We start from the raw sequence: 27,389 nt of genomic DNA on the forward strand, positions 1-27,389 counted from the left end.
AGAGTAAGTGGTACACAATCTCACCATCTTTGTATCAACTCATGAGTTTTCTCATCCTATTTTCTCCTTCTGTTCCACTGAGGAGGGGAATGAGCGGCTGGGTGGGAGTTTAGCCCTTAGCCAGGGTTAACCTACCATACTAGTACATGTGACTGCAAGAAAATCTTTTTTGACTTACTAGAAGAAGTACGTTTCTTTTTTTCTGGACTTCCTGTGTCTTCCGTTTCTGCTTCAGTGCTCTCATTGGTTGCAGCTGCTGCCTTTCTTTTTTTCTGGGAAAAAAAAAAAGTGGGGGGCAATTGAACTCAAGAGCAGAAAAGAACAAACAAAGTAGAAAATATCTTATCCTCACAAGGTATTCCCCAATTTTAAGCATTATTTCTTCATATATTATAAAACATGTCTAGTTGTAGCGAAAATTTATTCATATATTAATGCAAGAATACTAGTAACTACGCAATAGACAATTTAAAAGTTCAGTTCCCCTATCTGCAGATCACATTAGGAGTTGAAATTTTAATGTATGAAAACACAAGTCTTTATGATCAAAACCTGTTTTTTTATTTACATTGAATAACGGTTACAAAAGGAGCAATCTGAAAAATCTTACAGAACACAGAAAAACATTTTACCCAAAGTTGATGTTAACTGCTTTTTTAAAAGCAATTACACCTCATTAAATTCAAGTTTATCTGGTTTCTTGCTTCTTAAGGCTTTCTTTACACAGCTTAAAAGTACCAAACACCCACTGACAGTACATTATTTTTTTCTAATAGCAACTATGGGTTCTGTTCCAAAGAGAAGTACTTGGGAAATCTGAACTCTATTCAAGGTACATTATCTTAAAATATCTAAATGGATAGAACTGTTATTATCTGTGTATTACAATTAATCTTACTATTGCAAAGTATTCTTGCAAAGGTCATTATGGAAAGATTATTTTTTTAAAGCCACGTGATTTTTGCAGAGGATGAGTTGACCTGTATCTGTATCAGACAAAGATGATAATTTTGATGAACAGTAGAAGACTCTAGCTTTTCCTTTTTTTTTTTTAATTGTGCAAGACTAGAGCTTTACTAACACAGCTTTAAAAGTGGCTACAACTTCACATAGCTCATGAGAGAAGGGGAGAGTGCATTACATCTTTCCTTTCCAAAGTGTTGCTTCATGATTACCATCTAAACCCTGCTGGGCTGAACAGATTGGTTCGATAATTACATACAATAACTGCAGTGGGCAGGTAACCCTCAGCTGGCACAGGGCAGCTCCCCTGTGAGAACTTCCATATGCAAACTGCACTGATGGAGTGCATTAGGTACATCTTTCCTGCCGGTGCACAGGCCTGATTACCGCCAGCCAAGACTCCAAGGTTAGCATGTCAGCAGATTTGTGATGCATTAGGCAGGAATAAACACAGACACTTTTGTTCATTCTGACCAAAATTAAGGAGGACTATTTCAGCGCTGTACTGCTTTTATATGAGAGATAATGCATTCCTCCCAATTGTACTGGAAAACATTTTAAACACTCATCAGGAAAACAGATATCCAATACATGCTACACAAAAGCAAAATATATTTATCTTGTTTCCAAGCTTATTTAATAAAAAGTGGTTTCTTAATCTTGATGCAGGTGAATTACACAGCAGTAGAAATCAGGCAGCATTCATTGACAAAAGTAACACCTGCGCATCTGAAGATGAACATTAGAGGGAACCACAAATCACTAAGATCCACATTTTTCCAGTTTAGTTCACTCCAAATATTTCCCAGCAACTCTTCAGCATGAAACAAAAGTAAGATGTGGTCCTTGCCCTAAATAATTTAGTCAAGAGCTCCAGATACTTCCTTCAACACATGGTACTGTTAGCTGCTTCTTTTGCTAGAACTAAACATCACACATGCAAACCAACATGCATTTACTATACCAACAACAAAAACCCCCCCAACCTCCAGCAGAACTGTGGACTGTGTTTCATTTACTCACACATCTGGGGAAACTTGAGTCATGATATAGAAAATAAAATGTTAACTTTTAATATAGCAGACATCTGTTGAGTTTTAGCCAGATACCAATACGGGAGAATGACTGAGATTCCAGAACAACCATGCTTATATGCAACATTTAATGCACATCATGGCTCAATTAGCTATACAAGCTGAAAGCACAGGAGAATCCTACATTCTAAGAATTTATTCACACAGAAGCTAGAAATATTGTCTTCTAGCTATGAAATAGCAAAACTTCAGAATACCAAATCACTTTTATGAAAGTATGATGGTAGATTGCCCCAAAGGAACCGAAGAGTAGGTGTCTTAAGACTTGTTGTGATTAAAAGTTCAGTACAGCCAAACTGCCACAAATACTCTATATTAGAGGTCACCATCTTCTCAAGGGTGGATGCCAGATTGCATTTTTCTTTTCCAAATTAGATATTAAGCATGCCAAAAGAAATTCAGCATGTTCTAGAAGATACTGGCTTTCAGAGGCAAGATGCTGCTAATCAGTGGTAAGTAATCTTTATGGAAAGTGGTTTATAACAGCGTTTGGAATTTGGAGCTTATCTTTAAAACACTCAGTCATCAAGTTGAGTTTCCTGTTACAGCTGAAAATACATATAATTTTAATTAGCATTCTATGGTCTTCCTTTCTTTCTCTGTGTATCTAAGTGTCCAGCTATTCTCAACTAGCACAAGTCGTCTTCCTGTTCTTCTCGCCTCTTGTTAATGTCTGATACTCCCTAGAAGAAAAACCTAGTAAGCATGAGTTCCCAAACATATATTCTGGAAAGGAGGATATCCCGCTGAAGACCCTCTTCCCATTAATTCTTGAAGAAAAGTGCCAAATACACCCTTGGAAGGAGGACTGACACAATCTATTCTTCTACCCTAGTCTACACCACAGCTATTACCCTAGTCTACACCACAGCTATTACAAGGCTTAGAAAATCCAACATGGAAGAGTCATCTGTCCTGGTATTTGGTCAAAAGCAAGCAGGCTATGTCAACCTGATTTCAAGCAAACAGTCTTATTCTGCCTGGACACTCTAGCAGTAGCTAGCATGAAGTCCACTAAAATATGAAGTGGACAGCTGAAAACACTTATTCAAACAGGCCGGTAACATTCAGTGTTTTATATAAGTGCTTGAACATATCTGTGACAACTGAGCAAGCTCACCATGCATGTGGTTTCTCAAAACCAACAAAAAAACCCACCCCAAACAAACAAACCCCACCAAAACCCAATGCAAAAGCTAACTCCTAATTGATGCTAGCAGGTAAAACTTATGTAAAAGTATTATCCCACCCTTTGGGAATGGTCCTGACTGATATTAGATTAAGAAATAATATTTTTGAAGTTTTATTCCATTGGAAATGTGCATCAGCCATCTCTGCTGGACAAGGACATTAAAGGTCACAGATGTTGGCTCTGCAGCAGGCCAACTTATTTAGCAAAGAAACCAGCCAACCATTAAAAATGATTTTTTTTTCCCCCCAAAACACAGGTCTCAAGCCATGTCGAGCCACAGGAGGAACAGAAGAATTTATGCTAATGAAATCTCCTTTTGGACAGGTCTTTACACTCAGTTCAGCATAAAATATTAGTATGAAGACCATGGCTGCATGATTTTAGCCAAAGTACTATTTACTGGGCACAAAGAATTAAGAAAAGCTGGGCATACATCCTCAGAAGACTTTAAAATCCTACAGATTTTTTTCTTTAGTGCTTTTTGCCCATCTTTAACACACTGCTGATCATGTCAGTAAGCAGGCAGAATTCCTGTACTATTATCCTGTATTATAATTCTCCGTTCCCTGATTCACACTAAAGGAACCAATAAACTGCCAATTAACAAATGCAAATAAAAAAATAAATGTATTTGAAGTACAGGACAATAATAGTACAAGGGGTAGTGGTTTCAAACTAAAAGAGGGTAGATTACGACTAGAGGTAAGGAAGTTTTTACAATAAGGGTGGTGAAACACTGGCACAGGTAGCCCAGAGAGGTGGTAGATGCCCCATCACTGAAAACATTCAAGGTCAGGCTGGACAGGGCTCTGAACAACCTCATCTAGTTGAAGATCTCCCTGCTCATTGCAGGGGGGGGTGAACTAGATGACCTTTAAAGGTCCCTTCTAACTCAAACCATTCTATGATTCTGTTGTTCCATTACTTGACCATTTTTTATTGTTATTATAAACCATTTTAACATATGATTTCCCTAAGGCTTAAAAAGTTCTTATGCTGTATTCAAATGGGAGTCCAAATCTAGAGTTCAAGGCTTCTTAAATATAAGAAATAAAATACCTCTAGCCTACCACTATAGTTAGGACTCATAAATAACATATTAGATCACAGTGATTTCAATATGTGAATTCCAGAACCAAATACTTGGCATGAAGATGTATACTTAAAAGTAAGCTTTGAACTAATCACAGAAAGGAAACTAATATGAAACAAAAACTAGACTTATTTTACCTTAGATCTATTTTGATCCATCCAGAGTTTTACCAGTTTAAGGAAAGTAAGTAAATTAACTCAACGTTCATCTGTTCAAATGTCATTACAACTATATATACACATTCTGTTATCCAAGATATTATCTATTATGAAAGTACACCTATAAACATCATTCTGTATTAAGTTTTAATAACAATTAGTGAAGTTAAATTAGAGAAATAATGCATAAGAGTAGGACTTAAACAAATGTTTCACTATTTGCTTATTTCCTACTGGATGCAGTTATGACACCTACTTCCAGTACCACTTTAACTCTTACTTAGCTCAAAAAAACCCCCATATTAAAAACCAACATAAATTTTCAGAGTAAAAACCTTTTGCATGGGATTTGTTTGCAAGTCTCCATTCTCTGACAAGCCAAAGTCAAGTATTCCATCATCTTTTTGCCCAATGGCCTTAAGACCTTGCAGAAGTATTTCTCGGAAATGCTGATAAACAGGTTTCTCTTCATAGCTCAGTAGCTTCACCTTTTCCATATATTTGGCTATTTCATCTAAAGAAATGATACCTCCAATTAATTTCTATTTGAAAACATTTTAATCATTCACTTTTACCACAAAAGAGACAGAAATTATGCATGCATTACTTATGCTATTTTTTGAAATGGTTATTTATAAACTCATAATTATGACTTTACTACAACACATTTTAGAAAAAAATTATAGCAAGGTTCATTAACCAGTGATGACAGCATCACTGTTTTTTACATGTTCATTGCAATGAAGAGAACAGTCAGTCGTAAAAAAATGTAATGGGCCAACCTTCACCAATGAATGCTTGTTTACATGATATTTCTTATGTCTATATTTAAAAATGTTGAAAAGGAAACTCAATGTTATCTCAGAACTTCATCAGTTTAAGACTGAAACATATTAAAAAACCATATGAAACATTTGGCCACTGAAAAACCAGACAAGTCACACTTGACAGAGAAATCTCTTCTCTGATCACCAGAAGTAACTAGAAATAACTAAATATTTAAGTTTAAGGTCCAAGAAAGCGTATTTCTAATACAGTCGGGTTTAAAAAACAATATCTACTCAGGAAATCGCCAATGCCAAATAGAAACAATCTAGACTTCAAGTTCACATTACTTTATATTTTGAATCTCTCAAATTCAGTTGTGAAAAATCAACTTACACATTTTGTGGTGCAAATACTTAATACTGTCTTTAGTGAGAAGCAACAGTGTCTACAGTGCATATACAACTACAGCCAAAAGGAAAAGCCAAAACTTCTAATCAACAATCTAATTCATGCCACTTTGTTGCTGCCAATAAAAGTAAGATGAAAAATGGGTACAAACTTAAGCAAACAAGGAAGACTTACAGCAGCAACAGATTAGAGTACAATGCCTCAGACACATCTCTCAGGAAAAAAGCTGCTGATAGCCTGACAACTCACTTTTTGCAGCAACTAAACTGATCTGGTTTTATATGAATACAGTGTAGCACAGCCTTCCCTTGTACACCCATAACGTAGCCCATGTAAATATGAATTTCAGAGCTTCTACCCATTGCCTAAAGTTGCCTACAATTTGGTGATGGCAGCCAAACAGACTGATGGATTTTAATTGGGTTTTTTAAAGAAAATGGACATTAAAACAAATTATTAGAGAATACTTAACACATGGTACAAACCAAAAGTATTTTAATTTAAAATAGCTCTTCTTACCTGGTTTATTTTTCCCAGAAAAGCACTTGTCCATCAAAACTGAAATATTATCTCTACATCTGAAAAACAAAATTATTCAAAACTACCGTCTCTTTCAAAGTTTGAATCTTGCCCCGTTCTGACAGACTTCCTAAATACCTAGCTTGGGCAACTGTCAAAGACAGGAAACACTACTAGATAAACCTTTGGTATGACATAGTACAGACATTTTTAGGAGTGCAGTACATTTGAAAACCTGACAAATGCCAGACAGGCTGTCTGATATATGGTAAGTTTTTGTTCAACAGTTTTTGATTCCTATAAAAGCAAGTAGAAGACTGAAGGAAAAGAACTGGTCCATTTTAAATTCTCACATACCAATGCTCTCACCAATTCCTGCTAGAGAACTCTAGCTGATGTTATTCAGAGCAGATCCCCTGCCAAAATAATAATTGATGGGAAGTGGGCGGGGGGAGGGGGAGGGAACACTTTGCTAACTTTGATGGAGCTGAAGTGTTAAAAGTAGAGATAAGGAAGCCAGATAACAAATACTTGTTAATGAGACAGAAACTTCTGTGCTGGGATAGCTTCCTTCATATCTTCATATTAAATATCTGCCAAGAGAGAGTTGAGTGGGTGGTAGGGGTAAAACAAAGGAATGTAACAGTGAGAGAGAGGGACCAAAAATTTTTTTCAAAACCCCACATCAGTAGCCCTCTAGCTGGAATGATGCTTGAAGACATTTAAGATCTTCAGCTCTCATCTCTGCCACTGACTTCAGAGCGTGGTGTTACAAAGGCTACTCATGCTCCATGCTTCACTTCTTTCTGTAAAGCAGGACTAACAGTTACCTGCATATTGGTAAGAGTGCTTTTTTGGCTTAACCATGGCAACAGTGGTTGTCAGCATGGCTTAATCAAGGGACAGTACTGTGGTGGATAAACAAGCATCTCATGTGCAAAAGAAGATGGAGCAGAACAGTACAAGTTTAATTACAAGCCAAGGATACATGAGACACAACAAAGGGAAACTGGGGCATACACAAAACGATGGCCTACTCATCGAAGGGGAACATACTGAAAGTACAAAGCATTTCTACATAAAGACATTTTCATTCCTGTCTTCAGTTGCAAAAGAGAAAGAAAACAAGTCGTTTCTCACCTGATTTTTGAGTCTCTGACAAAATTTGGATCTTTCAAATTATCCTCCCATGGTAGGTGGCCACTAAGCCAATGAATCATACAGTAACCCAAGATCTCCAGATCACCACGTCTCGATGGCGCTAAATATATATGCACACATAAAAAAAGAACCATGAGTGCAGCTAATAAAGCCTACATATGCTAATAAAGCCTTGTAAATATGTTAAGACAATAGAAAGCCAATGCTAACAATGTAACACTACTGTATCTGTTACTTATTTCTTTATTTTAGCGTGAAAGCAAGGAAGGAAAAATACTGTTCCTACATGCGGAAGGATAACTTCATTCTCAAGTCCTTTACCAATCTCTTTCTTCTACTCAAGGATATGACATGCTGCAGTTATCCCAAATTGGGAAGCTTTTTAAGTACTCCAGTTGTGGAAAAAATAGAGCAAGTTAGTGAAGTGATTGACTTTCTATTCAAAACAGTTTCTACTTCCCTTCTTCTATAAAAAGGTAATAGTGCTAAAGCCCCAGCTCCTGAAAAAAAAATATTCCACAATGCTGAAATATTTTATGTGGCCTGAATAATAGATCAGATCCCCAAGCCTTGCCAAAAAAAACCCCAAAACCACCCACACGTACATTGACCACAACTACACTAGAAGTATAAATGGGCAAGTCAAGTCATCTTTGTTCCATGTTTGGTTTTAAGCATAGATGCAACAGTCCATCCTGAAGTAAATAATAATTTTCAGCCACCAATACTTTTGCAGGACACACTTTTATGCTAATAAAACAAAATTTAAGAATGAAGAAAATAAAATTGGTGTTCGCTATAAATCCTTAATGTTTAATCATACACCTGTCCTTTTCATGTTCAACCTTTTCTCACTTCTTGCCTTTTGAACTTCAGTGACTATAGGCATAATTATGAAATATTATTTCACAATTGAATTAATTTTCATTTAAAAAACCTTCTAAATATTAAGCCATAAACATGATAAAGAATATTATGAATCTTTGCCAAATACGAAGGAACAATGTTCACATTGGTAACAGAAACTATTTTGTCTCCTGAAAAGCCTGTTTTTCTATCAGGATCTCATAAGCACTATTCCATTTCTACTTAGTTAATAAAAAGCAATACACTGAACATCTTAACAGTCCTTATAAATCAAGGAAATCTATTCAAGAAAGTTACATTAAAAATACAGTCAATTAATAGCAAAGTAAGAGTTAGTAAACAGAAAAAAAATGCCAGTAAAGTCCATAGAGGAGAAAAAAATATTTTTATAGATTCAGAAACCTAGTTGTTTACAAAACACAATGCAGCAAATAAAGTCTTTTGTGTTTATAAAAAGGACGCACAAATGCCTATTGCAAAGAACAGTTTACATCCTTACCCACACCCTTGTGTGCATCAATACTGGTATATTCAATAGTTCCATCATGACACCTTTTAGGATCTTCCTTATACGCTTTGTGAACTCCTTCAGGACAGTATCGGTAGGCAAGTCCATAATCCACCAAGTACACCTAGTGATTTCCACAAAGAATTCTACGATCAAAGAACTATAAATATAAAAAATACATAAATAAATATAACTCCCAACCATTCTCAGAACTTCTCAAAAAGTATTTAAAATTGTGAGGTTTTTGACTTTGAATGATCCGTTCCTCAGTGCTTTATTGAGATTACTACATATGATTTAAAAGCAACGTGTCAGACAGGTTTTGTTGTTTTCCATAGAGCAGTCTGATCTGGAAATCATTTCTTGCTGATGCAAAGGACAAGTACAGTAAAATAGTCTGTTATTACCAGTAAGGAAAAAAAAAAAAAAAAGACAATGTTCATAGAGTTATAGATACACTTACTGTCCTACCCTCTTTAAATTCAGCTGTCCCATTTGAACACTACTACATACTATTACTTCTCACTAACACCACAGAGAACTGAGATTATTTTACTTATTTCATGAGTTAAAACATTTGGGCAAGAAGACACACATAATTCTGAAACTCTAATATGTATTGTTTGAATAATAAAGAGAGTTGAAAATGCAGAAAAATGAAAGACTTCCGTAAATCAAGTGGAACAATCAACACTTTAAAGACCAATTTTTCCAAGTAACAGAACACTTATCTGATGGATTACTTGAACAAAGGAATGAGGTAACAATGCAGACAGGCAAACATAATTTACCAGTGTGCTATGTAATTTTAAGCTTCCACCTGCAAATACCTATTTGTGAGTCAATTTTTTTTTAATCTTGAGAATTTCACTAGAATATTATTTAGGGCAAATAGACAATTTGATAACTGTCCAGCAAAATGCATAAAAAAATTGTAGAATATTAACTAGATATAAATGTCAAGCAGAAATAATGCTACCATATACATTCTTAAAAATGAGCTTCTGCTAGATTTCACAGGTTCAAAGCATTTCCATGTGTTGTCAAACAGAAGGTTTAAAACATGAGGAATAAAATGCATCAGAAATACCTGATGAGGGTTCTTGTAACTCACAAGAAGATTTGAGGCCTTGATGTCTCCATGCACATATTCATGCTCATGGATGTATTCCAGAATATCAAGCTAACAAAACAAAATACAGTCATATAAATGCAGTACCCAGCTCCACCCAGCAGAGGACCTGTACTCAGCACAAAAGTGTGATTTAACCAAAAGACTTACACAGGGAAGCCAGACTGTAAAAATGTAATATATTTTTTAAACTTACTATTCTCAGGCCTAATTGCAGTACAGTTTTATGGGAAAATCGCTTTGCATTCTCTTCATACATCTTCTGAAGATCTCTGCCAAATCGGTCCATTATCATAAATCGATAACTGAGGTAAAAAAAAAAAAGCAGTGAAGTTACTGAATTGTTCTTGGCAAAATATTTTATCTATATGTTAATTGTACAAATTACTGATTGAAAACATCTCAAAAGATAAACTGCAGGTACACAGAAAATAAATATATGGAAATACTTGACTTTTTTTGATGTTGTACATCAACTCTTAACTTTTTTACATCAGCTTGTCAGAAGTTCATCCATCTGAAGAATTGTCCTTTACTCCTGGCTAGCTATGCAACACAAGTAGCAAGTACCCATACCCACAGAGGAAAATATCTGCATTGTAATTCACTACAGGCAAAACCAAGCATCAATTACTTCTTTTTGCTTTATAAATGATTATGTGACTTAACATGGTTACTTAAAAAAGTTAGTTTCTTGAAGTCTATTACAATCTTCTTTTTAACCTCTTATCAAAACCAAAAAGCTCAGAACACCTTTGGCAAGTGAGATATTCATTGCTACAGCCAAACTGGTTCTATTACTGTTAGAGGTCATAGTAGCTACATTAAAAAACCCCATGCTTTAAATGCTGAATGCAAAGAAAAGTTTATTTGGGGGAAAAAACCTGTTATATTTACTTTTGCCTCTCAAAATTAATACTGTTTTTAAATTTGTTTCAAAGTTGAGGACCTACTGAAACAATGATATTTCTGACATACTAAGGCAAACATACTGCCTATGTAATGGTCCACACGAAGAAGCCTGACCTACTATAAGCTGCCAGAGAACTACTAAAACTTCTTGCAGCGTAGCTGTATAGAGAAAGCCCACCAGGAAACAAGAAGTGTTACATAAACAGGGATACCATTCAAAACCAAGTAACAAAAACCCTTGATGACATAGAACAATACTAAAAACTATCCCTAGACTTAAGACAAATTTGACATGAGACTAGCAATTATTCTAGCTCAAAAATTAAGTCAAAAAAACCCCTATCCCTAGGGAAAATAAAATAGATTTAGAGAGAGCACTAAGTCCTTTATATGTGAGTGAAAATACTCTTTAAGCATATGCCATATCAGAAGAAAAACTTTAAACAGTCATATTATTCAAGAACTTATACATTAGAAGTCGACTTTATTTTATTTCAAAGATAAAAAGCTTCTAAACCACATATATGTAGCATCACTGTATTACAGCAATGTTCGAGACAAATGAAAACTACATCGCGAAGAATGTAATAAACACAAATATGAGTAACAGAGTACAGATAAAACGTATCTATTCATCTATTCCTTACACCCTGTTATGAACACGAAACTTTGTAGAAGAAATTAACAACATGAAGATAGGTGGAAAATACATCTTGCAAAGTAAATTACGTTACAAGGGATAGTGGTTGTGTATGAAATAAATCCCAGTATATGCCAGCAAAAGATATATTCACCTGTTCCCATTTTTTTCATGCAAGCCGGAACCCCAATATCTTGGTACACCTATATATTTCAATTTATGGGACTTAGTCCACTTCTGAACTGAAAATACAAATAAAGATAAGTTCATGAATTTGTACCAGTAGAAACTTACATATAAAGGGAGTACAGATTCTGCATACATGAGCTGCTTATTTCATGGAAACTTGTATGCAAAGTATACTGGAAAGTTAATGATGCATCCATTGTAGGGACAGAGATGCAACTAAAGTTTCGATTTAGACAATACCATCAACACAACTGTAAAGAACATCTTACCAAAAAAATCCTAATTTTACTATAAATCTGAATTAGATTTCAATCATTTAAAAATAAATTTTGAAATGGCCCAAAAAGATTCTTTTAAAGTTCAGCCTTACTCCTGTAGGCTCTATTTTCCTAAATGCTTGTAGTTCATTAAAAACATTTGAATAGACCGCTTACTTTCATCTGGTTTAGCAGCTCGCATGTAGAACTTTAACTCAGTAAAAAGAGGTCCATTCTGGCTGGGTTCCTTTAAGACAATTTAAAATCAGTTACAAACTGCTGTGTTAGTGCCTAGTAATTATTAAAAGCTCACAAAACGTAACATTCAACCTATAAAAGCATATTCTCCCTCCAATGCTCTACCCAGTGCTGATAAACAAAATTGAATATGTTCTTTTTATAAAAGCAGGTTGGCTCTAAAATGTTACTTTCATTATAGATCGCTTAACATTAAGGGTATCAAAGAATCCTGTGCCATAACAAAAGATTAAATAATAACAAATTAACTGAAACGTATAGAATTCCACCAATAATTGGTACCAAAAATTTAGCAGAGAACATTAAACAACACTCATTATCTCAGATATTCCAGATAAAGGTGGATTGCAACAGTTGCAATAGCCATTAGTGAGCCTAAAATAACACCTGGAACGATCTGATGGAAAAACCTATCAAAAGTTAAATTCTTGCTGAACATAAAGTATTTTGTTCCTTTCAAACATGAGTTGATCAAGGTAAAAATTACAGAGCATTTCACAATTTCTCTTAAACTAAATTATAAGAACTACGCCTATTTTGACTTCAGAGTCTACCTGGTATTTAGGCTAACATAAGGTATTTCGGTTCCATTTTCTAGGGACAAATCCCTGGTAATCATGTATTACAGGCAATGTGCAGGAGAAAAATTGGTTTGAAAACACCAAAGTCTTGAAATGCTGCAGGAATAGCATATGGGCAAGTACCTTGACTCTACATTTCCAGAACTTAGCGCAGAAAAAAAAAAAGTGATTTCAATTGCAATTTTTAAGCGATTGATTTTGAGATAAGCTGAAGCATTTTATTTTAGTCTAGTTACTCATTTATGTTCAAAATCACACTATCTCAGTGAAAATACCTGGTTTGAAATATCCTACACTTAAAAATCTAACCAAAAAGTAGTATGTGATTACTTGGAAAGAAACCCAGAAACAATACAAACACATGATATTAGCAAAAATTCCAAGATATGTAGCATCAATTTCAAATGGTTTTAACTGTAACTTTCAAATGCAGAGGTAGTGATCCAGAAAATTACTAAAGGCCAGGCTGTACCACTCAGCTAACAAAGGTCCAACACTAATGAAGCAATGTAAAGAGATCGAACACACGGATAAACTTAGCCTTAGTGAGCATCCAATGTATTGGCTCAGAGTAGGAAAACCAGTCAGAATTAGAGCAGATACCAGCTTAGGCACCACTCCTAGGCCTGGACACCTGATTACAAAGCTACTGCCTGTCTCCACCTCACTTTCTCCAGCATCATTGCCCTGATAAACAATGGAGCCAAACCAACAGCTTTCTGGCCCCTCCTTGTGGGACCAATGTTCAGAATTAAGCTATAAACCAGGAAAAAAAAAAAAAAAAAGCAAGCAACTAGACCAACTGATCAATACACAAACTTTGGTACGTGCATATTTACTTTCAGTTAGTTTATTTATCCACTATGGACAACAAATTGGTGACCTAGAGATTATATACACAGAGGACAAGAGTTAAACAGCTGAATTCTTATACTGCAGTTATCTCGAACAAATGTTACTTGACCTATTCACTTGTTTCTCTGTAGCATAAGCCATTAATACTCTAACTTAATTAGAATATAAATTATACATATTCTTTTGATTCAATTTACATAAGTTTGAAGAATGTTATTTTCCTCACTAGAATACAACAAAATACCGTAGGTGTTAAAAATTCTTAAAATATTTATCTTTAAAAAAATTATTCCACGAAAAATTATGTCTCCGTACTGACAAAAAGATGTATCTTTCTCTAGTCAAAGCAAATGCTGAAAACATGGTATCTTTTCATACTTGGGGTGGATGGATAAATGATTTAACCATAAAACAGATCTTCACGTTGACTATGAAGCTGTTTCCCCATAATACCATTAATTCTACATACAGATAAATAAATGCATATGCTATGTTAAAAAAGCTTATGTAATCATGTCCAGTATTTGCCATACTAGTCATCTTATAATACGCTAAAACCAGAAAGACTTCAAACACAAATTTCTATAACTTTATGCCCAGGGTCATTCCAAACACGATTTGCAAAACTGAAATTAAAGTCTAATTAGAAAAGATATCATAATGAAAGAGATTATGGAGTAAGTGTTGAAATCCAACCTATTTCTTCAAGTAGTATTTTAAGAATTCTGATCTTTTTCAGTCAGCAATTTAATGAAGCGTTATTAAACTCTGCATCCACTCCTGAACAATGACATCTGAAAGGTCCACATGTTAGAAAGCATTTCTTTTTTTAATAAAAACTCTGATTCATTTCATACTGCTCAGACATCAATACTATGAGGATATGTCAAAGACTAAGCCAATTTCCACCCGGCTTTAATAGCTTAATTTGAAGAACATTACTATAGAAGCACATATTTTGTTAAACACTAATAATTGTTCAACGCTGTTAACCACTTTGCTTCAGCTGATGGATCAACTAGGAATCACCCAGGCATCAGAAAACAGGCCCTTATCCGTAGTTGTATTATACCAGACTGCAGAGGCATAATATGTTATGGGTCATTTGTGAGGGTAGCACAAAGACTGGGGCTACTCTTTATTGCCATAAAGACAAAATTGTAAAAGACAAATTAAAAGTGAGTAGTCATCTGGGAGATTAGCAACTGGGGTATTTACAAATTGCTGCAACAAAGTGAATCTAGCATAAAAGTAACGCAAAAGTTACAACAGCTCTTCTTGTATTCAGAGCCCAAAGTGGAGGAGAAGCAGAGGGACAGGTTTCAACCTCAGGGGAAGAGAAGGGTAGCAATTATGCACAGCATAAAATAATGCATATCTGATGATTTTCCAAGCAAGTCAAACTGGATTCTCCCACGAAAGTTAAATGGCACTCTGCTTCCTGATCAGTCCAAACTCAGCAGAAGCCAGTAATTAGGAGCCAATGCCCCACACAGGCAAGCCACTGCTGATAACCTGAATGTCTGTTATTTGCCTCTGAAACAGGCCACAGCTCCTGCATCATGGACACCGCCTGCCGTGATGGCACGGGTTGGCCTGCCATCACGCAACAGCTGCGGGCTGGGGCTCCTGGTCTATGTGGAATTTGAACCCACAAATGCCTAAGGCAGCAGCAGTACACTGATGTTGAAAGTGTGGTAGTCTGACATTTGCATCGTAAGCAGTGCTTTCTTTTTTCAGCAAGTGACGACATTTCGGAAAAAGGGTCATCACCAGCAGTATCTTGGGGTGTCTGAACAGTATCAAAACCTGTACTCTAGAATTTCCCTGCAGTCAGCAGATATAAATATCAAGATTAAAGGCACATACTACCTCAAATATATTTTATTTTAAATTAACATGATCTTTTAGTTTCAGGAACAAATGTTGGAAGTATTAACATATTTATGTAAGTGGCCAGTTATTGTGGTAAAGCATTTCAGTATCGCCATACAGTTTAATAAATAAAAGATTAAAACACTGAAGAACTAATTTTTTATATTGTGAAATTCTTGTACATTTTTCTGGTATTCGCTTTTGTCACAGGACCAGCAGTACCACCAAGAAAACAAAAAGTCTGGATCTACTGTGCCTATTCCCATATTCACAGGTTTTTTACTAAGACTTTACCACGGAATCATTTATAATAGTAGGACCTATACAAAATAATCTAACAAAATATAAGAAAAAATACTTTACAGCTTAGGAAGAGAACATCATAGCCATATCAAGTTAAATAATTTTTTTTTATTTTAAGATTAAAAACGTAAGAATATTTCAACTAATAGAATTTGCTGATTTGCTACAATGGGCTAAAAACAAGCTATCAACAATGTTTTTTCTTCTCTCTAATCATTAGGTTAAAAAAATTATGTGTCAATGCCATTTTAATTCAATAGAAATTAGAATACGTATGTGTTTTATGATAAAACATTTAAAGGACTTTAAATCTGTGGGGACCTCAGGAATCAAAGTTTTGCTGTTTCTACTCCCAAGCCATCTGTCAGCTTACGAACATCCAGTGGTGAGCAACAATTCATACAGACTCACTGTTGAATCACAGAAATTCTCCAAAAGCTAGCCAGTTTTCATTAACTTTGTGATACTTGGGCTGTTTACAGGAAGCAGCAAATGAAACAGAATCTGATCCATTTCATGAACCTTTTTCAACTCCACTGATGTTTCATTACCCACGCTCATACATAGGAGTCCCAGTTCTCAGCAGCGTTCCTCTATATCACCACACTTACTTTTATTTTAAACAGTACTATGCAATTGTATTATTTTCTGTCAGAAGTTGTTTTAAATTACAAATGTTATTCTAGAACAAACATTTTCAAGTTGTGAAGTAAAGATTCAAATGCTCTCTTACCACTTTCGCAACGTAAGGTGCATCACTGCCAACTGACTTTGAAGAATTAACATCAGCTGTTAAAAAGGAAGTGTTTATTAGTAGTAGGAGAGGAAACTGTCATACAACATACACTTATTTGCTAGGCAGCTGTGGTGGTACGTCCCCCACCCTGTTCTTTTCTGCTGGACCCTTTTACCATTTCAGAAACTCCTGTCAGACCTTGGCCTTGGTGTAAGGAGTCAGACAATTAGGCAGCACTGTCCATACCAGAAACTTCTACATGGCTGAGGTGGGGAGCAGGAACAGGAACAATCACGTTATCCTCTGATAGTCTCAGAACATACCTTATCTGAATTGTAGCCCAAGTGGCACAGCACCATTGTTACAGAAATTCTAGTGATTACCAACCCGGACTGTGGCCTGGACTGGAAATTTACTGATAACTAAATCATAGGATCATGAGATGATTTGCAACAGTGGTCCTAAGTGAGGCCCTTTGAGCTCTCCTGGACCACAGCAGGCTGAAACCAGCACCTCCCTCTGAATGGGATGCCTCTCAGAGCTAGCGAACTCTTTGAGGTCCACTGCTGAAGACCAACAGTGGAGCCTGGGCTGAAACCTTTCACTCCTTGAGGCTCAACATTTGCCTGTTGAGAAATGCCAAGACATTTGATGTATTTCACTGAATTTGAGGGGAATTCTTAACAGGTATACCTTTATATATATATATATAATCATGTCTGTGTTTATATATATATAATCATGTCTGTGTGTATGCATGTGTGAATTGATTTAAGTCATTTGTAGATGTATAATTTAAATACAAAGTGAGTCTTATACTGCCACTATATATATATATATATGTTATCCTTAGATATAAACCATTGACAAAATCTGAGACTAAGACTGGACCTAGCTGCACCTAGACTCCTCTCTGAGGAGTTTAGAAAGCAAAGGGGTCTATTCTGAACCTCATGACTCAGTGTGAGGGTCCTCCCTATCCTCTGCATTCATGATCTCTCTGTGAATCATTCTAACTCAAGTGCAACTTAATTTCTTCTGTGTACTTCTTCCATCCAGTAAGAGAGTGAACTTTGCCATCTTCAAATCTTTAACTAAGTCGCTGTTCTGATTAATTTTTGTCAAATGACTTTGCTGATCGACTGATAATTGAGTGCTATTAAAATACCACAATCAAATCCTGCAATTTGCCACAAATAAATCCTAAACTGCTACTAAATCAAATTGCGTAAAATCATCATTCGCAACAAATTGGCATAGTCAGCAGGATCCTAAATCAGCATTCACAACAGCAGCATGGACAAACAAATGACAAAGCAATAAGTACTGATGCAAACATGCATCAGTACCTTAGACTTTGGTAAAAGAACTACTCTATATGTCAAGGCTACTCTATATGGATATGGTCTTGCATTCTCCCTTTTGTCTGAGAACAGGAAGTTAACTAAATAAAGGAGTTATTTTTTGTTATTCAGTAACTTTTTCCTAGTCCATAGTATTTCTTTCCTTTTCTAGGACCATGAAGAACATACACAGTTGTGGTCATAAAGATAAAAAACACATTCTCTCTATTATTTTGCCATGTCACATATCCAAAAGTGACTTTCCGTTGCTACTACGCTGTCCATATTTGTGACAGAAGGAGATACAAGTATGAAGGACATCAAGTTATGCAAGCACGAAGTACAGGAATAGTCAGGCGCACAGCTTTGTGCAAATGATGAGGAAGCAGAGGGCAAGCTTTGGCTTGAACAAAGCAGGAATTCTAAACACGAAGAACTACAGAATTTGAGTGAGCTGGAACTCCAGTCTCAGTAAACTCAGTAGCTCATTGAGCAAAGCTGAGTAAGTGGTAGAGAGCTGCTTTGGCAAGAAGCCACCCACTGGTCCTTTTTTTTTCTTCTTAATCCACTTATGCTGCAGTCTGTTCATTTTGAAAGCAGGATGGTTTTTGGTTTTTTTTTTTTCAACTCAGTATGAATTCAGTGCAACTTTTTCACCAAGGAGAGGAAGACCATAAATGCATAGCAAAAGAAAGCTTTATTATCATCACGTTAACTTTCATCCCTTCAAAACAGTTTAAGAAATTACTAGAGGCAATCAAGTTTTTTTAATTCCCTGAGGCATCCTCAACGCCTCTCTTATCTGTTCAAATAACAGAGATTCTAAGTATGGAACACTACCCACTAAAAGAAGTTTTCCTTGAATTCAATAAACAGCATTGCAAAACGAGGTCTGTACTGATGCTTTAAACTGCAAAGTCCAAGTTTTCAATTTGTTTTGAGCATTAATTACATAAAACAAGTATATGACATGTCAGAAGTTCACAAGGCAATGAAAAAGTCAAAAGCAGCACCAAAGTCAAAACAAACCAAAATACTGGCTGGTCAGTAGCCTCTATAAAATATGCTTAGACAGTTTCAGTTCAGAATTTGTGATATAAGGGCATTTATGCAAAAATCCCTCCTTTTAGCCAGACCGAAAAACAAATTTAAATAAATGCTAAACTATCCCTTCACTGGTAAAAAGTAATAAATATTTGGGTTAAAAGGAAATTAACTACCATTGGAATCTCGTCAACCACAGTGCTTACAATGACTATTTGTCCACATTTTTTCCAACACCATGAACCAAGCTAAGGTTCTAGTAAAAAAAAAAAAATCACTTGATGACAGTCTGCATTTCTAACTTAAGGTCAATTTTTCATTGCTTTGAATAAGGAAAAACATCCCACTCTCCATTTTAAACCCTTATCAAAGATAACTACACTTACCAAGGTATAGGCGTCCAAAGCCTCCTTGCCCTACAGGGACACCTAATTTCCATTCTTTTCTTGATATATCTGCTAGAACCTCCCCCAGAGGAAACACTTCAGCAAGTTTCCTTTTTGCAGGGGCTCTTTTTCCAGCAGTCTTCTTATTATACGGCATTTTCCCTGGAGGGAGAGGAGGGAAGGGAAGGAAAAAAAAAAAAGCATAGGTTACAGACTGACCAGACTTATTTTATGTAGAAATCTGTTAGAAGCATGAAAAAGTACGGATTGTTTAAGTTTTAATTTGTTACTACAAAGATACTTTAAAATAACTACAGTAGTTTCATTGGCATGAATTCTAAGTGAAAAACAAGTAATTTTTCCAGGCATCACAAAAAAGTTTGACAGCAAAAAACTTCACAAGAGAAACCTACTAGAAGACTTTGCATAATACATGCCAGAAAAATCTCAGAATCTATTGTACTCAATCAATCAGAACCAATCACAGGTTGAAACTTAAAAAAAAGTAAACTAATGAAATAAAGCTCATCAGTTTTCCTGGAGCGAAACTTGCTTATTGAAGAAGTGTCATATAGTCCACGTCCTCAGTAACAATAAGAGGAATTCCTCTTAGCTGTAAAAAACATCAAAATAACCAAGCCATTCAGACAGTTAATTAATTTTTTTTGTCCCATATAACTGCAAGCTACAAAAATGAAACTCTGCTTATTGTTCACAGGGCAGCATTTAGTAGATCACCAAACTCAGACATAACTACCTATTTTGAGATCATAAATGTAAAAGTATTATCGTCGCCTTCTCCCAACCTCAGGTCCCAAAAATAACGTAACGGCCCACTGGAACCAAACAAGTGCATCTTTCTGCAAAACAGGCCTCATTTTGAGCAAATAAATGTTTTGAGTTTTTAGCAGAGCCAGATTTTAATTCAGTAAAAGAACTTACTGAATATCCAGCCATGATATGGCAAAAAGTACACTAGATCTCTTTACATGAAAGGCCTTCACAATTTCTTTTACGAAGAACTGATCTTTCCCTCTACATTATGAAAAGGCATACAAATAGAGCCACTTATTTTCTAAAAGATACCATTCCTACTGGTGGGATTTTATTATTACTATTTTATTTTGCTTGGGGAAGCAAGAAGGAATATTAATACACAATTCAGAAAGTTTCTGGATAGCAAAATATCTTTTTCCCATTAGTCTAGCTACTCAGTACAATAACCCCAAGCCAAATGCAGTTACTTAACATCAGTTTTCCTCTTTTAGTTCTAATGTTCCTCTAGGACTTTTTTTAATTTCCCAAATAGAGAACCATGTAACTATGACAGCTGTTCCAAAAGCGCTCCCCCTTCTACAAGCCTCTTTGCTGACTGGGTAGTATCTTCAGTATCTTACACTGACAGGTGTAAGGTCTTACACCTGGGAAAAGATAATCCAGGAGTGCAGCACAGACTGGAATCCACCTGGCTAAAGAGCAGCTCTGTGGAAAGGGACCAGGGGGTCCAGGTGGACAACAAGCTCAATATGAGTGAGCAGCGTGCTACTGTGGCCAAGAAGGCCAATAGGATGTTGGGCTGCATCAGAAAGGGCATCACCAGCAGAGATAAAGAAGTCATCATCCCACTCTACTCAGCACTTGTCAGGCCACACCTAGAATACTGTGTACAGTTCTGGTCCGTGCTATACAAGAAAGACGTGGACAGGCTGGAGAAGGGCTACCAAGATTAACTGAGGTATGAGAAGCCTGCCATACGAGGACAGGCTGGAAGAACTGGGTTTGTTCAGCCTGGAGAAAAGGAGGTTCAGAGGTGATCTCATCACCATGTACCATTACCCAAGGGCTAGCTATAAGGAAGATGGAGACTCCCTTTTTACAAGGAGTCACATGGAGAGGACAAGGGGGAATGGACAGAAGTTGCTCTTGGGGAGATTCCAATTGGACAAGAGAGGGAAATTTTTCACAATTAGAAGAGTCAACCATTGGAATAATCTCCCCAGGAAAGTGGTTGACTCCACCACATTGGGCGCTTTTAAGACTCTGCTGGACAGGGTGCTAGGCCATCTTGTCTAGACTGTGCTCTTACCTAGAAAGGTTGGACTAGATGATCCTTGAGGTCCCTTCCAACCTAGGATTCTAGGATTCTGTGATTCAGGAAATTTTCTTCCCCAAATAAGTCACCCGACTAAGATCTGAAGAGAAAAGCGCATACCCTTTTGTCTACTTACTAAATGCAAGAATAACTGTCAAGTTTCCTGAAAATGTTATCCTGCCCGCTAATATTCAAGTCTGCAGCTGTGACTGACCAAACCCCTAGGGGTAGAATGTTACTGAATAAAGACAATGGTGGGCTATGGTGATGTGCCCAAGGAGCTCCAGCAATAGCTCAACACAAAAGGGACCAGTAAGTGGCCTTTGTTTTAGGTAAACAGCTAAATAACAGTTGGCTGGAGTGGTGTAAAAGTCTCCCTGAGGCTCAGCCCAGCATAAGAGTACAAAACCTAAACAATGAGCAAAAGAATTTCAAAGAGAGCAATGGGCTTGAGATGTTTTCAACCCAAGTATTCATTCCCAGTAGCTGAGAATGCCAGCACGGTGACAGTGAGCATATTACAGAGACCGGTAATGGAAATCACATCCGTATTGTGATTGAACTGTGTGTTGCAATTGCTGTATTTTGCCAAGTGTAAATTACATTCATATTGTTTTCAGCATATTTTGTATCACTTGCCTAAATCAGAAATCCCATATAGCATCAACTATCTTCAACTAAGTAAATTTGATATTAAATATTATGCCCTTCATACATAGAAGAACTAAAAGAACCTGGTCAGAAAGTATTGGACTCTGGCACCAAGTACGCTGCAGACACCACAGTGATTCAATATCGGAATAAACACAGAAGAGAAAGTGTATGATTCCATGCCAAAGAAAAGTTCTGCTTTTTCAGGATCCTTATTAATCTGAGAAGTATCTCTGTGTCACAGAACTGCATCTGAACACCTACTGTGGTTAGACAAGTAACTTAACAAAACAGTATTGCAAAATACCCACATCACAGGAAGAGACTGGCATTTACCAATACCTACACTGCGCAAATTTCCTCATTATCTCAAAAGAGGATGTTTTAATTCTGCATTACTTTCCCATATTTCCACTTACTTCTATACAGTAACATTATTCCCTATAATCAAGATACAGTTTTGTCATTTGACACTTAAATTTTAAGACAAACTTACCCACAGCTTTATCTATACCTTATCTTCAAGATACTCCTGTCTTTACACTTTCTTTTTTTTTTTTTCTTTAATCTTCAAGGTGATACGTACTGTACTGCCTTAGAGGAAGATTCTTCCTCCAGTTTTTCTACAGGAAAAAAATGAGACTTCCAAGCACCAAATGCAATTCCACCTAGCTCAGCTAGGACCATACCAATGAGAACATAATGGTGTCAAAGCACCATAAGGATCAGAGACTTGTAGGAATGGCTACATGTTGGTATCACGTACAAGAGCAGGCCAAAAAGATCACAGCAGACCTTTAAGCAGCTTCTCAGGACACCCAGATCAGGAAAAGGATTAAAACAAAGAACAGACTCAAATCATTAGAAGTGGTAATGGGAAAATAAACCAGAAGTCTAGAACACCAGGACTGACTCAGATAAGGAGAAAAAGGAAGAGCAAAAATCAGCAGTGTTGCTTAGTGACTGAGATTGAGGACAAGGTCACACTCACTGTCATCTACAGGGTACAAAAATGTATACAAAATGAGCATACTGTCCTCAAGATAAGAACAATATAAGAGGCATGAAGAGGGCTTGAAGGACTGCATCCCTTGACCTCTGAGTTACTACAAGTAATTCCAGCAAGACCCGGACAGATGCACTTAGGTGCCTGAATGCTGGACAGACTGCTATTCAGTAAAAGAAAAATTTTTCAATAAGCCAAGTGAAATAAAACCACTGATACGCTTCACATCTTTGACATTCACAGTGAGTCTCTTGATAGTAGCCTCACTTAAAAGGGAATTAAGTTTACTTAAAAATAGCTCCTCAAGAGTATTAAAGAAAGAGCTGGTGTTTCCTTCTTTTTTTTCCTTTTTTTTTTTTTTGTTTAATGTGGTCAATAATTGTATGCCTGAAGGTATTTAGTTAAAAAAAAAAAATTAATGACAACTTCCCTTTATCCATAAAAGCAAAAATTCAAAATGGACATAAGTTTGAACGTCCCCAGCTGGGAACCCTGCCCTTAACAAATACACTAGATACACATACATGGTTTCTTGGCTGTCTATATTCATATCCATCTGTTAGGATGGCACTGTGCCTACTTACAAGTTGGTCAAACTATCAGTAGGCCATAGGTGCCAAACACTGATCGCTTTCAATGGGCAGCATGCACAATACTAAGCATTCATTCTTCTGCAAAAATGCAGTTATCCATAGAAATATTTAAGCAATGGCTGCACATGCTTTCACATTTATTTGGATAAATCCATTCAACAATCTTCTATTGATTGAAACCAGAAACACCTGGAGACTGCAAAAATTTTCTACATGAAAATATAGAACTGGGGAAAAAAAATACAAAAATAATGAAAAAAGGTAATGACATTTTAGTGCAAATTCTATCATTCTATGTGCTTTTCAACTCACGATACAGCAAACCTAAGGGGTTTGTCAGGAAACTTATGAACCAGCAAATATGATGTAGAGCTGCCTACTGTACATTGCATAACTGGAATAAAGTCACCTACTTCTCCCTAAAATCACCTTTAAAAATTCACACACACACAAAATCAAAACACCTTTAACTTTCCTGTATCTCAATTACCTACCCCCATCAGTAAATGGAAATGTTTTCTATCCCACAAGTACTGCAAAGCTTAATTCATTAGTGCCTGTAACCATGCTGAAGTCCTTGGAAATAGAGTGCTATAGATGTCAAGTACTATACTATCATTCAAGTACCAAACAGACCTGACCCTACTTAGCTAAGGCATCTGACAAGAACAATTTTCAAGGTGCATGATGGTAAACAGCAGCATTTTATGTGGCTACAATATGCTCAAAACAAAGATTTTGCTACTAACAAGTATGGATAACGTAAGTTTATTTGTCTAAACTCTCTCCAAAAGCCTCTTAGTACTACAAAGGCTATTTCTCCAGCTTCTCCCTAATAAAACATCTTAGAAGAAGCTGAATACACTGTACTTGAGATATGCAGACAATTTTGCATCAATACTGCTATTAGTGGTGTTATCTTTACAAATGTTGTCTGCAGTGGTTGCTACTCTAGCGATACTTGAACTCTTAGAATAAATATGAATAGCCACTTCTCAATTTTTGTTGGCATCCATTCTCAATAAAACTCCAAAATTAAGATAAATCAAATTCATTTTGAAGGAAGTGTTTCTGCTGTGTGGCAAGTCAGACTGGTTTCTTTCTGATCCTCTTCTTTTATTGTCTGGAAATTGTCATTTTTATGGTTGTTTATCTCAGTACGACCTACGTTCATTCTCAACAGAGAAGGCATGCTGGTGACCTGTGCTCCTCTTCATGAATAGGTAGTCCCAGCAAGACCTGAAATCTATGTATCATTAGTACTGTTCATCAGTCATAGCAAGACATCCAACTCTGCCTGCAAAAAAGGAAAACAAGTTTTTGCTCAAGGAGTGGGGGGGAAGAACATGACTCTTTAAGACTTCTGAATACTGTAGAACTGTTTCATAGGATGGACCACCAAGAAAAAAGTTACCTGAAGTATCAGTGAGGTAGATAGTGAACAAAGACTTTCTTGCATAAGTTGGATATTCTGTGACTGATCTATCATTGTGTTACATTTTGAGTACCACTATAATCTCATTTCCTGGCAATTTAGATATCTGTCAAATAACGGTACTTATGGAGGAAGAACGCTAGGGTTCTTTCCCCAAGAAATAAGAAAATGTCTTTTTAGACAAAATGAATAAATGTACATTGGTGGACTACAATTAATGAGAAGCATTTCATCACAACAGCACCACACTGAGCAAACTGAACACCTTTTTTTTTTTTTTTTTTTAAACACACTCAGATGACTTTTACAAATTTCAGAATGCACCTTGTCCAGAGATAGGAAACAGCAATTTACAAGAGGAACTACTGTGTTGCTAACTAACTTTAAATTGCCTTCTCAAGAATACATTTTCTTGTTTTGAACAGTATTTAAGGTTCTCCTGAAAATCCTCCTGAAAATCCTGAGCATCGCTCAGATAGCTACTGCAATAAAGAACACAGTAAGCTTTCTAAGGTGCCAAATCATGTCATTCCACCTGACCCCCAAACCAACAGCAAGCACCTATCCATGTGAGTGAGACACTGAACTTAAAGGCTCTTTGATAGTTTGGCACACTGTATAAGAATCAACAGGTCTGAAATTCATTAGGAATCATGCCTCGTTTGGGGATTATCCCCAAGTATTAAGTGGAGAGCTTATTCCTACAGAGGAAGGCACAAGTCTTTTGACACAGTAATAGTTACAGGAAACTTCACAACAGCTTTTATTTTTTCATTGATGAAAAAAAGGACCGTGGATTTCCTACAAAATAGTAAAAGCCTTAAGCACAAATCATAAAACAAGCAGAAGAGGGTTCACCCTGCCTGCAATTGCCTAAATCTCAAACAAGGCAGGCAAACGGCAAGAAATAGGAAGTGAAAAAAAAACCCACAACCACTGACAGACAAAAAACAGTTTAGCCTAGTTCTTAAGCAACAGGCCTTTCCTGATCCTAAAATTGCAGATTTTTATTTGTGATTTGTATGTTTGTATTGGAAAAAAAAAAGTAATTATGCTTACTGTAAAGCAAAACCCATTAAAGCTTCCCATCCATGGTGATATTTTGTTTGTTAGCCACACCGAGATGTTCCTGAAGGTGACAAACCCCTAAGTGGCACTTGAGTATAGCTTCTACTCCGCCTCCCCCACCTCGCCTTAGTGTTAACCAAAAAAAAAAAAAAAAAAAAGAACCAAACACGGAGGAAAGCAACTTAGGCCGCTGCCACCAAAGGCAGCTTTAGAGCCAACGGCCCACAAAGGCGGGGGAAGGCGGGAGTTCAAAAAAAAAATTTTTTTTAAACACACTCAGATGACTTTTACAAATTTCAGAATGCACCTTGTCCAGAGATAGGAAACAGCAATTTACAAGAGGAACTACTGTGTTGCTAACTAACTTTAAATTGCCTTCTCAAGAATACATTTTCTTGTTTTGAACAGTATTTAAGGTTCTCCTGAAAATCCTCCTGAAAATCCTGAGCATCGCTCAGATAGCTACTGCAATAAAGAACACAGTAAGCTTTCTAAGGTGCCAAATCATGTCATTCCACCTGACCCCCAAACCAACAGCAAGCACCTATCCATGTGAGTGAGACACTGAACTTAAAGGCTCTTTGATAGTTTGGCACACTGTATAAGAATCAACAGGTCTGAAATTCATTAGGAATCATGCCTCGTTTGGGGATTATCCCCAAGTATTAAGTGGAGAGCTTATTCCTACAGAGGAAGGCACAAGTCTTTTGACACAGTAATAGTTACAGGAAACTTCACAACAGCTTTTATTTTTTCATTGATGAAAAAAAGGACCGTGGATTTCCTACAAAATAGTAAAAGCCTTAAGCACAAATCATAAAACAAGCAGAAGAGGGTTCACCCTGCCTGCAATTGCCTAAATCTCAAACAAGGCAGGCAAACGGCAAGAAATAGGAAGTGAAAAAAAAACCCACAACCACTGACAGACAAAAAACAGTTTAGCCTAGTTCTTAAGCAACAGGCCTTTCCTGATCCTAAAATTGCAGATTTTTATTTGTGATTTGTATGTTTGTATTGGAAAAAAAAAAGTAATTATGCTTACTGTAAAGCAAAACCCATTAAAGCTTCCCATCCATGGTGATATTTTGTTTGTTAGCCACACCGAGATGTTCCTGAAGGTGACAAACCCCTAAGTGGCACTTGAGTATAGCTTCTACTCCGCCTCCCCCACCTCGCCTTAGTGTTAACCAAAAAAAAAAAAAAAAAAAAAACCAAAACACGGAGGAAAGCAACTTAGGCCGCTGCCACCAAAGGCAGCTTTAGAGCCAACGGCCCACAAAGGCGGGGGAAGGCGGGAGTTCA

The 27,389-nt window shown here is 36.5% G+C and overlaps 1 protein-coding gene across 1 annotated transcript in view; it reads right to left on the reverse strand.

Annotated features, from left to right (window-relative positions):
* The window catches only part of VRK1 (VRK serine/threonine kinase 1), a 38,332-nt gene extending 12,182 nt beyond the window's left edge, over positions 1–26,150 (reverse strand). Inside the window, exons 1-12 of the mRNA XM_009640496.2 lie at positions 26,079–26,150; positions 19,243–19,404; positions 16,467–16,522; positions 12,039–12,108; positions 11,570–11,657; positions 10,060–10,168; positions 9,822–9,914; positions 8,723–8,855; positions 7,336–7,456; positions 6,196–6,254; positions 4,836–5,014; positions 179–272 (exon numbers count right to left, since the gene is read on the reverse strand). Of these exons, the coding sequence (XP_009638791.1) occupies positions 179–272; positions 4,836–5,014; positions 6,196–6,254; positions 7,336–7,456; positions 8,723–8,855; positions 9,822–9,914; positions 10,060–10,168; positions 11,570–11,657; positions 12,039–12,108; positions 16,467–16,522; positions 19,243–19,399 (1,159 nt within the window). The 5' untranslated portion in view covers positions 19,400–19,404; positions 26,079–26,150. The remainder of the gene's footprint in view (positions 1–178; positions 273–4,835; positions 5,015–6,195; positions 6,255–7,335; positions 7,457–8,722; positions 8,856–9,821; positions 9,915–10,059; positions 10,169–11,569; positions 11,658–12,038; positions 12,109–16,466; positions 16,523–19,242; positions 19,405–26,078) is intronic.
* Between the last annotated feature and the right edge of the window lie 1,239 nt (positions 26,151–27,389).

Source organism: Egretta garzetta, unplaced genomic scaffold (genome assembly GCF_000687185.1).
Source record: "Egretta garzetta isolate BGI_Z169 unplaced genomic scaffold, ASM68718v1 scaffold206, whole genome shotgun sequence".
Lineage (NCBI taxonomy): Eukaryota > Metazoa > Chordata > Aves > Pelecaniformes > Ardeidae > Egretta > Egretta garzetta.